The sequence below is a fragment of the Trifolium pratense genome, linkage group LG3, assembly GCF_020283565.1.
Source record: "Trifolium pratense cultivar HEN17-A07 linkage group LG3, ARS_RC_1.1, whole genome shotgun sequence".
Taxonomy (NCBI): domain Eukaryota; kingdom Viridiplantae; phylum Streptophyta; class Magnoliopsida; order Fabales; family Fabaceae; genus Trifolium; species Trifolium pratense.
In genome coordinates, this window is record NC_060061.1 from 15,196,041 (window position 1) to 15,212,977 (window position 16,937).

Consider the following 16,937-nt stretch of genomic DNA (forward strand, 5'->3'; position numbering starts at 1 on the left):
ACACGACATTGATATTGATACGTCAATATTAGTAATAATTTGAGAAAATGTTATATTTGAATGTAATAACATGTTGAGCACGAGAGACACTCAATTTTAATGTCGTTGCTATATATTATTTAGAGCAAACTGATATTGGTATACAATTGTTTCATCATTTTTAAAAATAATGAAAAAAAGAATGGTATTAATATGGTTTTTGGTAATAGATAAATTTGGATTCGTATGCATATCTGCTCTGGAAAAAAAACGACTGCACATATATGTTGCAAATAATAATGTTATATATTTTGCTTCTATACAATTAAGTTCTCCAATGACTGTTCATTTGTTACACTTTAAATTTCTAACTTTTCGTCCAGTGGGCGGGTGAAACTGAAGAAAAAAGTGCTTTTATTGTTGGGGGAAAATAGGTGGGCACAGGCATTTTTTCTGGGAGAATTGGTAAAGGAGACTCAAATTTGAGCACCTGAATCACTTGTCTTATAGAAGGCCTGAATGAATAATCTGGATGAACACACCAAAGGCCAACAATCACCAAATGTTCGAATTGCTGCTCATCAAATGCTCCACATAACTTAGGGTCAGCTGCTTGAAGGAACTTTCCAAAGCCATAAAGATCCCAAACCCACTCAACTATACTTATTTGACCCTCCATTTCTTCTCTTTCAATAGCTTTCCTTCCAGTGGCTATTTCCAATAACACTACACCAAAACTGTATATATCAGATTCTTTACTAGCTTTTCCTGATGTGAAGTATTCAGGTGCAATATAGCCCCTTGTCCCAGCTAGAATTGTTGTTTGTGACCCTTTCTCATGATCTACCAGCCTAGCTAAACCAAAATCGCCAAGCTTAGCATTAAAGCATGAATCCAACATAATGTTGCTTGATTTAATGTCCCTGTGAAGCACACACTGCTCCCATTCTTCCTGTAGGTAAAGCAATGCCGAAGCCAAGCCCAATGCAATGTTATACCTCGCTGTCCACGTCAAGAAGCTGTTTTTACCGTATAGATGGGAATCTAAGCTTCCATTTGACATAAACTCGTATATTAGAAGAAAATCATTCTTCCTGTGGCACCAACCGAGAAGTTGTACTAGATTTCTGTGTCTCAATTGACTTATGACTTTCACTTCAGTTACATATTCTAGTACTCCCTGTCTCGACTCTTTTGACATTCTCTTGATAGCAACATAGGAGTTCAAGTCTTTCAAATAACCTTTGTATACACCACCAAAACCACCTTGTCCCACCTTATCTGACTCTGAAAATTTGTTTGTTGCACTCACTAGTTCATTGTAGAAAAACCTCTTAGGTCCAGATCCCTTTTGGAATTCATCATCCATGTTGAGATCAAAACCAAATTCTGTTTTCCTCCCTCTACTCCTTTTCCATAATAGAGTACAAACCAGCCCTGATAAACTTACAGCCAAACCTGTACCAATTCCAAGCGCTACCTTCAATCCTATCTTGTTTCCTTGTTCAGAAATTATAGGACTGGATATTGGTGCCGCTATCCGAAACATGTTCTCATCAATTAGTATACTTGAACTAAATGACCATGATCGAAGAGTATGCACCTCATAGAATACTCCTGTTGCAGCAGAGAATCCGACAATAACCTTCTCAGGTAAGAAATCTCTCAAATCAACTTTATGTGATATGTGCTCTTTAACTGGTTTATCATCATGATCATACATGGTGAATGACACCCTCAAATTGTGAGTGTTGGAATTGTATTTAATGCTGCAATTGTAAACTCTCCATTTCATAATATTGGTCAACCATGGCTTAGTTATGTTAGACCTCATAGAGTTGAAATTCAAGCCAACATGAGTGCCTACACCTGAAGGGTCCCATGGATTATTGAAGGTGTCAAACTCTACTGCCACAAATGAGTATTGAGTTGATTTTAGTACTTGTTCTCCATCCACAAGGCCAAGACCGCCACCTTCTTTGATATTCTTCAAAAGTGGGAGATTTGGATCAGCCAAGAAGAATGACATTCCATCTCCATAATCCTTTGATTTTGAAAAAACAACAAAGGAAAATTTGGTGGTGAAGTCGGTGAGTTTTCCAGAGTTCATATCCCAGAGATGCATCTGTTTAAAACTCGTGACTCGACCAATGCTATAGTTGTTGTTTTGATCAATGGTGTTGGAAGTGAGTTGAATAGCTCCTTTATAAGGAGAAGCATCACCTTCCCAATTGATATCACCATTCTTAAAGTTGGAGTAATCAAATGAGAGTGAGTTTGCAAGATGGATTATTTGGAGTGTGGAAATGGTTCCTATTGCATAACAAAAAACAAGTGTTCGAGTGCGAAAACTAACATGCAAATGAGTCATCTGTGACTGCAAGAGGAAGTAACTTGTTCAAAAAATTTGTGTGGAACTGGAACATTATCATATATCATATGTAAGACTATATGGTTGCAGCAGCTAGAAACTAGGACATTATTATTAATAATAATATTTTCTTTGTCTTCCATTCTTGCAAGTTGCAACATAGAAGAATGAGCGATGACTACAATGATTTTGGTCCATAGCAAAAGGATGTCACTTAAGCTAAATAATACATGCATAATCGTTGAAATTTATGCGTACACTGATTTCATTCCTTTAGTTATTTATATATTTGATTTTAGGATCATATGATAGGCTTAGTTCTTTTTTCTTTTTTTTGACAAACTGATAGGCTATGTTTGTCTTTATGCAAATATTTAAGGATAGGAATTTTTTTTTTTTTTTTACAGTATATAGGATGGGATATTAATATTATTGACAGTTGGTTAAATTAGACTTAAATGAATGTTGGCATTTAGCCTTTGGGATTATTTTACTTTTTACACCAAATGTCCGGTGATTGTTTGTCCAAGTTTCCAAGATGCACCTTGACCAAAAGTAAGTGAGAAATTCTGAAGGCCAAGAAGTGTAACAAAATTGATCAAATAAAAAATGTTAGATTGTGTTGAAATAGGACAAGAAGTGTATATTAAGCATGTTAATAAAGAAATTTCTTCATGGAATTTGTGCATTTAATTAGGAGTGTTCATGGATACGGATGACCCGTTCAACTTAGTGACGCAATCCAACCCGCATTTTACCCGAATATGTTCAAGTGCGGGTTCAATTCGAATCAATCCGTTCAAACTCGAAGTGGTTTGGTTAACTTTATAAAAATTAAGTTTATAATTTATTAATTTGATTGAATTTTTTTACAATAATCAAACTAGAATTTAACTGATATTTAATGTTGATGTAAAAATTATTTACATTTGCATCCAATTATATCTCAATAAAATTATAAGAAACTAATACATCAAAGTGACATAAAGTAAGATTAATTAAACAAAAATAAAATGAAATGGATTGGGCTGACACAATAGCCCACAAGACCCATACGGGTTGGGCCAAACTCTTTAATATATAGCCCAATAATAATTGAGTCGGGTTGAACTAGCTCATTTATAGATGTTTTCTCTTCCCACCTCCCGTGAATCTTTTATATCCCCTAATATTCCAATTTTTCCCTTGCAAAAAAATCGGTTCGCAGAAGCCGAATTTTTACTAGTGTAAATTCAAAGTAAATTTCGATTTTTAGAAACCAAAATTTGTTTTCAAGGTAAAAAAAAAACTTCGGTTTCTACGAACCAAAATTTTTTCAAGGGTAAAATTTAAAATTCAGGGGAATAAAAGATTCACGAGGGATGGGGAGAGAAAACATCTCATTTATATAGTCTAAGTCACCGGGCCGGATCAGTCCTTTTGACAGCCGTAAGTCCTTTAAAAAATTGACTATACAATTTTTAAAAAAATAATAATTCTAGTTTAAATTTTTAACTAGTACTATTATGAAAGATAGCATTTTTTATAATAACTAAAATTGATATCTTTCACCTTTATATGGTGATAAATATCCTTTCATGTTTGGATATCCAGCATCAACTAAATAGTATTTTCCTATAAATATTTAAAACAAAAGTTATAGTTAGTTTATGTGAAAAAATGATTCTGATAAATATATAAATGACAAATTTTATTTATAACATAAATATTAGTCGTACCTTCAGGAGGATGAGGGAAAACACTTTTCATTTCTTCAATAACAGACGAAAGAATACGAGTGTCATGTGCAGTACCAGGCCATCCAACAACAACAAAAGTGATTAACATATCAAAGTTACACACTAACATGACGTTCTGTGTTGGATATCCCTTTCTTCCAATATAGGGAATTTGATCTTTAGTGGGAACAATTGCAGGAATATGTGTTCCATCTATAGCACCGATGCATCCTTCAAAGTATGGCCAATACCTTCGATCATCCTTGATTTTGGAGGGAATTTCTACAAAGTTAAAATCTGGAGGCTTCACAATTTCTTTTGCTAGTAAACATAAACTTTCTAGAACTTCAGTAAACTTCCTACTTACGGTCTCTCCCGACTTTCCAAATTTATTTTGAATATTTCGATTAGTTTCACTATGCGCACAACTCCAAAGAAACATAGCAAGTGCCTCCAATGATGTCATTTCTTTAGATGGGTGCAACCATCCCCTACTCACTAATAATTTTTCAAGTTTCAATATAGCATGAGTTTCCATTCTAAACATGTTATAACTTTCACCTGGAGTGTTAAGAGTTTCTCGAACCCAAGTCCATCCATGAGAATAAAGAAATCTATTACCTTGCTTCAATAGGTACTTCATATAATAGTCATATGCAATTATTGCTGCCCCGTAACATATTTTATAAAACTTACATTTTCTTTTTTTAACTTTTCTTGAATGCTCATTGATTTGATTAGAAGACATCTGAAAATAATTTGAAAACAATGAAATTACCAAATGTTAATACATATAAATTAAAGTAGCTCAAATGCATAAATAGTAATGCAAAATCTCAACAAAAGTACCACAAAATAAAATAACAAATTAATTCGAAGCTTAAGCTTAAGCTAATTATTGGATAAAACATAAAGCAAGATCTAAACCTAAAGCATAAATCTCAAGCTTAAGCTAATTATTGGATAAAGCATAAAGCAAGGTCTAAACCTAAAGCATAAATCTCAAGCTTAAGCTAATTATTGGATGATTTCTTTTCAGCATACTTGTATAGAATCCACTCTACCAAATCATCCTTAGATTCTTTTAAGGATATTAGCAAGACTCTATTTTGTTCATCTTTAAGCATTTCTAAAGCATAACTAAATTGTTGACTATTCAAAAAACCTTCATCCTTTGCTTTTTTCAATAATTTAACACAATCTGGAATAGAGTATTGGCCATGGACATGAGATGTAGCAGCAATTCCAGCCTTTTCAACATCATTATGATCTTCGGCTGCTTCAACTAATCGCTCAAATGTTTTTCTCATTGCTGATGCTGTCCCAACCTTTGCCTTACCCTTTGCTGCCTTTTCTCCCATATTTGACACAATCTTTCTTTTCTTTTTGAATTGAGTATTTTCCACAAGGGTAAGGTCTTCATCATTATATCCACTATCATCAGATTCAATAATTTCATGTGGCACATTTGTCGTTGTATTATTGATATTAGATTCAGATGGAACACCCAAAGCCGGTGTCCATTGGTATTGACTTGTTGCCACTGCCTCCCCGAATATGAATTCCATTTCATCACGAAATTCTAAACCTTGATAGCGAAATTTTGCATATTTTACATTCTCCTGCATAATCAATAACAGGCAATAGTTAGGCAAATCAAATCCTCATACTCAACTTTAAGGAGATAAAAAATTAAATATTCATAATACTCACCCTTATCTTAGCCTCCCACCATGAAGGATCAGCATCAATATTTCCTGTCGCGTGATTCCAGCCCAAACCTGTTTCTTTACCAATTAATTGTTTCCAGGTGGTCCAATCCGTTCTCAAAGTATCCATTCTATTTCTCAACTGCTTTTGGTTATATTTTCTATTAGCACGTTTATTGAATTCTTCGCGTATTTCTTCCCATTTCTTATGCTTAAAACCAGTTCCTGGCTTTCCACATTTACGGATTTCATCCATACAAAGGTCTAGTAATATTTTGGTATCCAATGGAATGTTCCACTTTGCTTTTTCAAAATTTTCAGATTTACATGGATGACTTTCTTTAGAAGCCATAACTGTAATATATTTCAAAAATCATAAATAATTACAAGCAAACTAATATTTTGCAATATAATATTTAAACTACCCGATCAATATAGTTTGTTGCCTATATCTTTATCATCAAATGATAAATAAAATATCTATATCAAATATATTTATGTTTCGGTCCTAGTTTGTTCTTTTCAATTTATTGTGCTATTCATAGGGAGTTTAATTGGTTGCTACTAATTAAGGGGATTTGGACATTCTCCAATTTTTCTTCATATTTTCTCTCCTTTTTCTTAATCTAATGGTTAATTTTCTCTCATTTTTATTCTTTGTAATTTACAAACCCCTAGATTAAGAAAAATGAGAGAAAACATGAGAGAAAATTGAAGAGGATCCAAATTGGTTTTGTATGCGAGACATGGATCATCTTGTTTCATGCAATTTGCTTGCTATTTGTTCTACTCTTATTGATCTAGGCATGACTTACAACTATTATTAATTCAATCATATCTCTTTGCATTTGAAAAAAATGCAAATATATAGTAAAGAAAATAAATAAATTTTACAAGATAGATAATAGGTGATAAAGAACAAATAGACAAAAAAAAAATTAATAGAAACTAAGGAATAAGAAAGCAAAAACTGAATGATGTATATCTCAAATAAATGGCATAAAGTAAAAAACAAAACTAACCAACAAAAGGACAAAAAATAACAAAATGGTATGAATTAAACAAATCAAAAAGAAAAGGTTTTTTCTAGGTTACCTTCATAAAGAGGTGTGCAAACAGCACACCATGATGTGGCACCAATAAAAATAAGACATGTGTACTCCATTATCTATCTCATATTTATAATTATATTTTACATTTTTACTGTGTAAGTTTAATTATTTGCATATTCATCCCTACTCTCAATTAATAGATTCAGTCCTCATTAAGTTAAGGCTGCTTCTAATATGGGATTAAAACTGAATCTTTTAAATAAAATTAAAAACAACAAAATCTTAAAATTAAAAACACCAGAGGAAACAACAAAAGATTTCATCTTTTCCACCATTTTTACTCCAAATTCGAAAATCAATAAAACAACCATAAACCTTCAATTTTCTTTAACAAAAACATCCTAAACACTTTCAGTAACGGAACCCACAAGAAAAAATACGAAGAAAAGCACCAGAGAAAGCATACCCGAAGCTCTAAAATTGCTAAGAAAAACTTGGGTTGGTTAACACAACTCGAGGTTCAAACCAAGTGAGTTTCAGTGTATCTATGTTTATAAACACGTTCTTAAGCTTTTCCAAACATCAATTTTGTGTGGTTTTGCTTGAGTCACGTTTTGGTTTTTTTTATGTTCTTAAGTTGTTGTTTCGGTTTTCGAATTATAAGCCTCCACTGTGAAATCTAAGCATAGATTCATGATCAGTGCGAAAAATTAAGCGAAATAGTGTATTCGTTTATGATTTTTGAGGCCAGAATGATTTTTTTCGAAAAGCTCCGTTTGAGCTTTAATGGAGGTTTTGTTCCTGCGAATTGTCGTGAGGAAGAGGATGTGAGGAAGAAGATGAGTTGTTACTCATTGCACCCCCTTTCTTGCTCAGAGCGCCCCCCCATCCCTTTATTTTTAAAACCCATCCGTTAGATCTAGTGTAAGGCCGAGATCTGTTATAGGATTTCTTTAAATCCAAGCCACCTGATTGAATCAGAAGGCCCAGATCCGTGATAGCCTACCATGCACTTTAACTCTGACGCTGCACTAGAGTATTTTTGTTCTGTTATAAAATATTATTATAAATATATTTGTTATAAAATATAATTAAAAATATAATTCAACTTCAATATAACTTATATAATATCAATTGATTAGGAAGTAGCCGCAATATTTTTAATTAAGTAAAAATTCAAAATCTCCAGTAAAAATTGATAGTTTTAGTCAAACTTCGTGACTATTTCATTAAAACTAGTTTTCCAATAAGACTGTTATTACGATATCTTTATACATCCGAAGTCCGATAATCAAAATTCTTTCTCTCATTTGTTTGTTAGTCAAATTAGGTGATATTGAACGATCGGATTGATAAAATTTAAAATCTTCAGTCCAAGTCGGTAGTTTTAGTCAAACTTCACGACTCTTTCATTAAGACTAGCTTTCGAGTGAGACTGTTATTATGGTATGTCTATACATCCGAAGTGCGATGATCAAAATTCTATTTCTCATTTGTTTGTTAGTCCAATTAGATGATATTGAACGATCGGATTGATAAAATTCAAAATCTCCAGTCAAAATCGATAGTTTTAATCCAACTTCACGACTCTTTCATTAAGACTAGCTTTCTAGTAATATATAAAAGTTAATATTACTACTAGTAATTTTATCAAAAAATTACTATAAAATAATAAAATAAATTTAATCTCTATATTTTTTTTAATTACTTTCATATTCACTAACAAAGTTAATTCTACTATATTTGTTCCACTCAATCTAATATATTTTTATTTATATATCTACTCTTAATATTATAATAAAGTTAATTACTATCAAATTTAATGAGTTGCCTACATATTTTTAATTAAATTTCTAATTTAATAGTCCTGAAACGTTACGGGACAAGTGTTGACCACTAATACCTAAAAATTATTTTAACAATAGTTTCTCTCATATTTTTAAAATAATTCATAACAAATTTTTAAATATATGAATAAAGATAGGAACAAAATAAAAATATGAATCTATCTATGAAAATATGAATAAAATAAATAAAAAGCTTATACAAAGTTTAGCCAAAAAAACAAAATTATAGAGGAAAAAAAGGAAAAAATAAAATAAAATAAAAATAAAATAAATATAGAAAAAAAAGGAAAAAACAATAATATATTAATTTTATTTTTTTCCCTTTTTTCCTCTATAATTTTGTTTTTTTGGCTAAACTTTGTATAAGCTTTTTATTTATTTTATTCATATTTTCATAGATAGATTCATATTTTTATTTTGTTCCTATCTTTATTCGTATATTTAAAAATTTGTTATGAATTATTTTAAAAATATGAGAGAAACTATTGTTAAAATAATTTTTAGGTATTAGTGGTCAACACTTGTCCCGTAACGTTTCAGGACTATTAAATTAAAAATTTAATTAAAAATATGTAGGCAACTCATTAAATTTGATAGTAATTAACTTTATTATATTATTAAGAGTAGATATATAAATAAAAATATATTAGATTGAGTGGAACAAATATAGTAGAATTAAATTTGTTAGTGAATTTGAAAGTAATTAAAAAAAAATATAGAGATTAAATTTATTATTTTATAGTAATTTTTTGATAAAATTACTAGTAGTAATATTAACTTTTATATATTACTAGAAAGCTAGTCTTAATGAAAGAGTCGTGAAGTTTGATTAAAACTATCGATTTTGACTGGAGATTTTGAATTTTATCAATCCGATCGTTAAATGTCATCTAATTGGACTAACAAACAAATGAGAAATAGAATTTTGATCATCGCACTTCGGATGTATAGACATACCATAATAACAGTCTCACTCGAAAGCTAGTCTTAATGAAAGAGTCGTGAAGTTTGACTAAAACTACCGACTTGGACTGAAGATTTTAAATTTTATCAATCCGACCGTTCAATATCACCTAATTTGACTAACAAACAAATGAGAGAAAGAATTTTGATTATCGGACTTCGGATGTATAAAGATATCGTAATAACAGTCTTATTGGAAAACTAGTTTTAATGAAATAGTCACGAAGTTTGACTAAAACTATCAATTTTTACTGGAGATTTTGAATTTTTACTTAATTAAAAATATTGCGGCTACTTCCTAATCAATTGATATTATATAAGTTATATTGAAGTTGAATTATATTTTTAATTATATTTTATAACAAATATATTTATAATAATATTTTATAACAGAACAAAAATACTCTAGTGCAGCGTCAGAGTTAAAGTGCATGGTAGGCTATCACGGATCTGGGCCTTCTGATTCAATCAGGTGGCTTGGATTTAAAGAAATCCTATAACAGATCTCGGCCTTACACTAGATCTAACGGATGGGTTTTAAAAATAAAAGGATGGGGGGAGCTCTGAGCAAGAAAGGGGGTGCAATGAGTAACAACTCATCTTCTTCCTCACATCCTCTTCCTCACGACAATTCGCAGGAACAAAACCTCCATTAAAGCTCAAACGGAGCTTTTCGAAAAAAATCATTCTGGCCTCAAAAATCATAAACGAATACACTATTTCGCTTAATTTTTCGCACTGATCATGAATCTATGCTTAGATTTCACAGTGGAGGCTTATAATTCGAAAACCGAAACAACAACTTAAGAACATAAAAAAAACCAAAACGTGACTCAAGCAAAACCACACAAAATTGATGTTTGGAAAAGCTTAAGAACGTGTTTATAAACATAGATACACTGAAACTCACTTGGTTTGAACCTCGAGTTGTGTTAACCAACCCAAGTTTTTCTTAGCAATTTTAGAGCTTCGGGTATGCTTTCTCTGGTGCTTTTCTTCGTATTTTTTCTTGTGGGTTCCGTTACTGAAAGTGTTTAGGATGTTTTTGTTAAAGAAAATTGAAGGTTTATGGTGGTTTTATTGATTTTCGAATTTGGAGTAAAAATGGTGGAAAAGATGAAATTTTGGTTTTCTCCCTCTCTGTTGCCTCCAACTATCGCCTCCCTTTGCTCTGAAAAACGTCCTCTACTTATACTAGAAAATTAAGGTTTTTGTGGCCAAGAAAGGAAGGAAAAGCTCCACCTTTAATCAATGGTAAAGCCTTGATCAAATTAGGGAAAAAGTTAAAATTGTAAGCTTGAAGTAAGGGGAGTGGAGAGTGCACATGATGCAAGTGTTGTTTTTCTTTTATTTTTTTGATTTTTTTATAATAATAATAATAATAAAACAAAAGAAACTAATATTTTTTTTTTGAATTTTTGAAATAATAATAAGATAATAAAAAAATAAAATAGGATAAAAATGGGGTAGGACAAAATTAGGGTATGACAATATCATTAAATGCAAATTGGGTAAACATGCAAATATGTGAAAATACTGAGAAATCTGTAAAACAAAGTTATAATGGTGACATGAATAGTGGATTCCACATGGCTATTTTCCATTAGTGCCACATCAAGGTGTGCTAGTTGCACACACCTTTCTAAAGGCAACCTAGCACACACCAAAAGAAAATCATACCTGCTGCAACTATGCAAGTGTCAGGCGGCGTTAGGGTTTTGGCATGTGGTGTAAGCAAAGCATAATAATAATATATAGCAGTCAGAACATTGTAAAAAGTGCAAACAATTGTAGCGGGAACTATTGCCTAAAATAAAATAAAAGCGGGAATTGTGCGTTTTTTTACGGTAAAAAGCGGGAACAGTGCAGACAAAATAAAATAAAATATAAATTGGCATACACGGGAATCGATGGGCAGACCTCTAGAGTGAATTATCCGTATAAGTTGGTTTTAAGTTGGTTTTTTCTTCTTTTTTATTAAGTCACTTATATTATATTTTCTTCACAAAAAAAAAGACACTTTTTATTTTAAGAACTTTTTCAAAATTATGTTTGGCCCTACTTCCACTTAAAAGAAATAATAAAGTAGAAAATAAGTGAGGCCAAACACTACCTTAATATAAGAAAAAAAGTTATTTTCAGATTTATTGAAATATTGATGTATCTGAACTATATTATAGATTACATACATAAATCTTTTCATGAATCTAAAAATTAAATTTTTTTTCTTATATTAAAGATTAGAAGCAGGATTTCAGATTCAGCTCACGGGACAAACCAAAATAAGATATTAAAATATTGCAAGAACCCTAGCTAGTAGAAATAGAGTTTGCTGATTTGTTGAGTAATTATAAATTGAGATGGGGAGAGGAAAGATTGTGATACGAAGGATTGAGAATTTGACTAGCCGGCAAGTAACTTTTTCAAAGAGAAGAAAAGGATTGATGAAGAAAGCTAAAGAACTATCCATTCTTTGTGATGCACAAGTTGGATTAATTTTGTTCTCTTCAACTCACAAGCTTTATGACTATGCAAGCTCCAGGTACTTACTAATAAACAGTCTTATTTGATGAAAAATTTACTAACAAATTTGTGTATTTAATAATAATAATATGCTTCATATTGTTAGAGCTTAATTATTTTCTACTTGTGGTTTTCTATTAAACTAGGTACAAGGTAAAGGTACAAGGTAGCATAAGTTTGAAATAAAGGACTACATATATTGTGTTGGTATTTGAAACTTGCAATGAAAACCTAGCTCACTTGATAATCTACAAATCAATTAAAAAATATTTTAATAAATATAAATAAATAAAACCTGATCATAGGATGAAACATGGTTGAAACTTGAAACCTTTTGGTGCACATATTGGAATCAATTAAAGGTTTTAAATTTTTTAATAAATGTAAATTAGTGGAAAGGACTAATATTGGACAAAATATATAGACTTAACAAGTGGGTTTATAGAATTCAAAACAGAAACATGAACTACTACATAATTTTATTATTATTTTCAATGGATAATGGATTAATTAGCTATGAACCATGTCCAAGAAGTGACTTCAATTGATATATATATCATGTCCAACATTCTATAATATGTAGAAAGGTTTTAAAAGAATATGTTATTTCATTTCTCAACTCCCAAATACTCTAAACAACTACATTTCAAAATCATGGCTTAGACACATTCCTACTCCTTGTTACTTCTGTTTTGCTAGTTCGAAGATCATGCATGAACATGCGCCTTGTTGAGTTCTCTATGTTGATTTAGATTCATAAAAATATTAATTTACATCTGCTAATACAAGCATCAACATTTTTTGCAGCATGGAATCTGTTATCGAGCGTTATAACAAATTAATGGAGGACCGTCATCAAGCAGTGGATCCTACTTTGGATGTCAAGGTAAATAACCATAGAAAAAGGTGAAGTTTATCTTTAAAAGAGTATATGAATTCGTCTAGGTCTAAATCAATCCTATTGACTTATAATGTGATAATTGTCTCTACTTATAAACTCATGTTCAGATCATCTTATATTTGATTTGGAACTCTTAATTGTATTTATAGATTGTAGGATATAATGTTTAGGCCTATGTTGTATTTGATATTTGGTTTCAACAACACAATATGGATATCGGTTATGTATCCGTTACAATCATACTTCGGTCATTAAAAAATATAGGATATAATACGTTTAGTATTAAAATTAGACATTTTTTTAATAACAAAATTATATTAAAACTAGTCCAATTACATCGTCAACAAATTGGAATTCATTTATCAACCGATTTTTTTTTCCATTTGAACTAATTTCAATAATTCGAGTAAAAGGCTAACAAATAATACAAATAACATGCTTAGGTTGTACTCTATTACTAGCCGGTTCTACAATAGATTGCAACTTAGACAAATATTCCTCATTTACATTAGGAAACACACAAATTCCAGTGCCATAAATTCTCAACAAATGACTTTTAATCTAGAGTAAGAACTTGTAAAATCTTTTTGACAAAAGTTAAAAACCCATGACTTATTTCCACATGTTTCTGAATTGGCTGGCATTGCGTTGCTTTTTTATTATGTCTTTTGATGAATTGGCTGACTAATATGTGAATTCGTCTAGGTCTAAATCAACCCTATGTGTCGACGCCATATCAGATTTTATTTTTTATTTTAAAAAATAAATAAATCCGGATACTCCTTTAATACGTATCGACGGCGTATCGAGGTATATTGACATATCGGTACATATTAGATACAATTCGGAAGTCATTTTGGCATATTTTCGTGCTTCAGTGATTTAGGTTAACATACCATTCATAATAAAGGCAAAGACCGTCCTTATTACCTTACCCGATAACCATTTCCATAAAAAAAACTTAGTTTTCTACACTAAGGTCAAAACTTTAGCACCTAGTTTTTTTGGTTTTCACCATCAGTATTAGATCCACTGGACCGCCTAATCTAGTTTGAGAGTCAATTCTTGCATCAAGTGATATCAGACCCCTCCCGATTTAGCGACCTAGTTTGAAAAAATATAACTGTTCCTCAATTCTTAAATAGGCATATAAACATGTAATATTAGAAGGAAAATCATCCTCCCTTTACCATAGTTCACCAAAGATACAAACATAAAAGACAAATTCACACGGTATCATAAACTGAATCCCAAGCTAGCCACTAACAAACTGCTGGACACATGTGACACATAGGTATACAATTGAATTAAATGTGCATAAGCTTATTTTTCACAAAGTTTAATGAAATGATAAAGCTTGCTCAAATATATTCATTTGTAATTAAGTAAGATAGGTCATGATCTATTTTTAAGTTTTGCCGAAGACTTGCGCATAAAGGCATATATTTCATAAGTTCAAATAAGCTCTACAAATCCAAAAAGTACATTGCTTAAATAGTAGTATAATATATCCATCTCATATTTTTATTACTATTGGCTAGTTTTGGCAAAGAGAAGCAGCAAGCTTGAGGCAACAATTGCAGCACTTGAATGATAGCCAAAGGTAAAATATTAAACACCTAATAGTTATTCCTATAACATACCTCAGCAATAATCCGATTTGACACAAGAAAGGATTCCACACTTTCTTTTTGGTAAATGCAGGCAATTGATGGGCCAAGAACTATCTAGTTTGGATTTTGATGAGCTGAGGCATCTAGAACACCAATTGGAGATGAGTTTGAAAAGCATTCGCACAAGAAAGGTATTTGTTAGAATTCAAGTGTGAGTGTGTGAGTGGTTAATCTTGCATCCATTAGGACTGAACTAAATGAGTGATATATAGGAGATATTAAACTCGAGATAGTGTCTAAGTCTCTTGGCGGTCCTGATTTTTAGTCTTATATAACATATCGTTTATGTACTTGCAGGGTCAAATTTATAGTGATGATATCAATGAATTACACAAAAAGGTTTCAAGAATCAGCTTAATTTGTTCCTTTCTACGACTTGAAGGTTTTCCACCAAATTTCTTACCAATTTCCATTGATGTCATTGTAGGGAAGCCTTAGTAGTAAAGAAAATGAAGAACTTCATAAGAAGATAGACCAAATTGGTGAGGAAAATGCAGAACTAGAGAAGGTAAACAACATATCAAGAAAGACGCGCATTCTTTAGCTTAACAATGATTATTATGCATATAAATAAAAAGTCTGCAACCTGCAAACATAATATAGGGAGAGGGTTTGAAGTGTCATACATAAAAAATTACCTTATGGTATACTCAGGCTGCTCTATTGATTTATCTAGAAGCTAAAGGCTTCAAGTTTACTTTAATTTGCCAAATCTTAATTGAAGATTTTAATATTGTCCATGAGTCAGCTCAGTAGTAAGAGTTTGACTTCGTAATCTCAACGGACAAAGTTCAATTTCAATTGGTACAGTTGTAAAATGATCGTCAAAGCCACTTTTATAAATAATTAAGATTTGGATATTAGGTTATTGGTGCAAGGCGTAGGGAATATGCAACAACCAATCCTTCATACAGTACTAGGATCAGCTATGGATATGATGAACCAATCAGTCTACAGCTAAGGCAGCCACAACCCCAACAGTGAACCAAATCTCTGGTATTCCCTCAAACTGAGGATGTTCTGTTTTTTCTTAATTTCATTATAAACTAATGAGCTAAAGTCTGCAGTACTAGGTGACCATAGCTGCATACATGTACTCAATTTGGCATATCATTTATCAAATCTTTCAACAACTTGTCCCAATGGAGTTCGATATTATGTTTCAAGAACCGTAGTTATTTCCAGAAACTTTACGGTGCACAATAAAAAAACCAATGATTCCCATTGTAAATTTGTAATGATCGTATCATATTGTCTAGTGCATGGTGTGGTTTTGTATTTTCTCATTCTTATGATCGATTGAACAGAAAATATTATGTTCGAAATTAAGGAATTATACAACCTATAACAATTAAGAAATGTGTAAATTGTGAAGATGCAATTTGGACTCTTCAGTTCAAGTTATATTAATGAAAATTTTGATTTATAAGGACCAGAAAACAAATTTATTGCATAACCAAAAGTCGTCGACAAACAAGGTCCAGTAGCAACTAAATGATTCATGAAAGTTGGAGTTAGGTTGATGGTTCTCCACCTTATCTTCATTTGATAATTTATCATCCTAAAGGCAGAAAAAGTAAGACTATCAATTGTCACTGCAAATTCAATCATATGAAAAAAGTTGCAACAGGTATAAAAAAGCAAACGAATGATCAATCATATGAAAAAAGTTGACAACAGGTATAAAAAAGCAAAGGCTTAATTATACTTTTAGTCCCTTAACTTTATTTTAGGTTTCAACTTGGTCCCTTATCTTTTAAAAGTTGCAAGTTGGTCCCTTATCTTTTCTGCATGTTTCATGTTGGTCCCTCCCATCAAAATTTTCACTTTTTCCAAGTGTGGTTTCCGTTTGCCACGTGTCCAAATTTAACGGAAAAAGTGAAAAAATTGACGGGAGGGACCAACATGAAACCTGCAAAAAAGATAAGGCACCAACTTGAAACTTTTAAAAGATAAGGGACCAACTTGAAACCTAAAATAAAGATAAGGGACTAAAAGTGCAATTAAGCCAAAAGCAAAAGAACAATAACTGGATATGAAAGTTTTAAAAAATGACAGTTGCATTTGATAATCAATCATGAGCACATGATAAATATTTGATGTGAAATTTAATATGTAAATCCTATGGCATAGTTTTATTGTTTTATGAAAATGCAATGAAGCAGTATGATTTGAAGGGGAAACTCCATTATTAACTTCGC

General features: G+C 31.4%; 4 protein-coding genes across 4 annotated transcripts; 1 reads left to right on the top strand and 3 right to left on the bottom strand.

Moving 5' to 3' along the window:
• Positions 1 to 32: 32 nt before the first annotated feature.
• Positions 33 to 2,743, bottom strand: LOC123912809 (L-type lectin-domain containing receptor kinase IX.1-like). The gene has a single exon (XM_045963387.1). It carries the CDS (start codon positions 2,348 to 2,350, stop codon positions 347 to 349), a length of 2,004 nt encoding a protein of 667 aa, XP_045819343.1. The 5' UTR covers positions 2,351 to 2,743; the 3' UTR covers positions 33 to 346.
• Positions 2,744 to 3,881: 1,138 nt separating this feature from the next.
• On the bottom strand, positions 3,882 to 4,811 carry LOC123914630 (putative nuclease HARBI1). Its single transcript, XM_045965827.1, has 2 exons — positions 4,069 to 4,811; positions 3,882 to 3,964 (listed from the first exon to the last, which is right to left on the bottom strand). Exons 1-2 carry the CDS (start codon positions 4,709 to 4,711, stop codon positions 3,882 to 3,884), a joined length of 726 nt encoding a protein of 241 aa, XP_045821783.1. The 5' UTR covers positions 4,712 to 4,811.
• Positions 4,812 to 4,881: 70 nt separating this feature from the next.
• On the bottom strand, positions 4,882 to 6,228 carry LOC123912813. Its single transcript, XM_045963392.1, has 2 exons — positions 5,782 to 6,228; positions 4,882 to 5,690 (listed from the first exon to the last, which is right to left on the bottom strand). Exons 1-2 carry the CDS (start codon positions 6,127 to 6,129, stop codon positions 5,082 to 5,084), a joined length of 957 nt encoding a protein of 318 aa, XP_045819348.1. The 5' UTR covers positions 6,130 to 6,228; the 3' UTR covers positions 4,882 to 5,081.
• A 5,595-nt stretch (positions 6,229 to 11,823) lies between these two features.
• LOC123912815 (MADS-box transcription factor 23-like) lies at positions 11,824 to 16,056 on the top strand. The gene is made up of 7 exons (XM_045963394.1): positions 11,824 to 12,181; positions 12,970 to 13,048; positions 14,605 to 14,666; positions 14,768 to 14,867; positions 15,034 to 15,075; positions 15,164 to 15,244; positions 15,601 to 16,056. Exons 1-7 carry the CDS (start codon positions 12,000 to 12,002, stop codon positions 15,718 to 15,720), a joined length of 666 nt encoding a protein of 221 aa, XP_045819350.1. The 5' UTR covers positions 11,824 to 11,999; the 3' UTR covers positions 15,721 to 16,056.
• The last annotated feature ends 881 nt before the right edge of the window (positions 16,057 to 16,937 follow it).

Bases quoted from the DNA above. Each gene is read 5' to 3' on its own strand.
- LOC123912815 (XM_045963394.1), top strand. From the start codon at position 12,000: ATGGGGAGAGGAAAGATTGTGATACGAAGGATTGAGAATTTGACTAGC. The intron at 12,182-12,969 runs GTACTTACTAAT...CATTTTTTGCAG, and splicing joins TATGACTATGCAAGCTCCAG to CATGGAATCTGTTATCGAGC. The intron at 13,049-14,604 runs GTAAATAACCAT...ACTATTGGCTAG, and splicing joins ATCCTACTTTGGATGTCAAG to TTTTGGCAAAGAGAAGCAGC.
- LOC123914630 (XM_045965827.1), bottom strand. From the start codon at position 4,711: ATGAAGTACCTATTGAAGCAAGGTAATAGATTTCTTTATTCTCATGGA. The intron at 3,965-4,068 runs GTACGACTAATA...AAATATTTATAG, and splicing joins TTTCCCTCATCCTCCTGAAG to GAAAATACTATTTAGTTGAT.
- LOC123912809 (XM_045963387.1), bottom strand. From the start codon at position 2,350: ATGACTCATTTGCATGTTAGTTTTCGCACTCGAACACTTGTTTTTTGT.
- LOC123912813 (XM_045963392.1), bottom strand. From the start codon at position 6,129: ATGGCTTCTAAAGAAAGTCATCCATGTAAATCTGAAAATTTTGAAAAA. The intron at 5,691-5,781 runs GTGAGTATTATG...TTGATTATGCAG, and splicing joins GGTGGGAGGCTAAGATAAGG to GAGAATGTAAAATATGCAAA.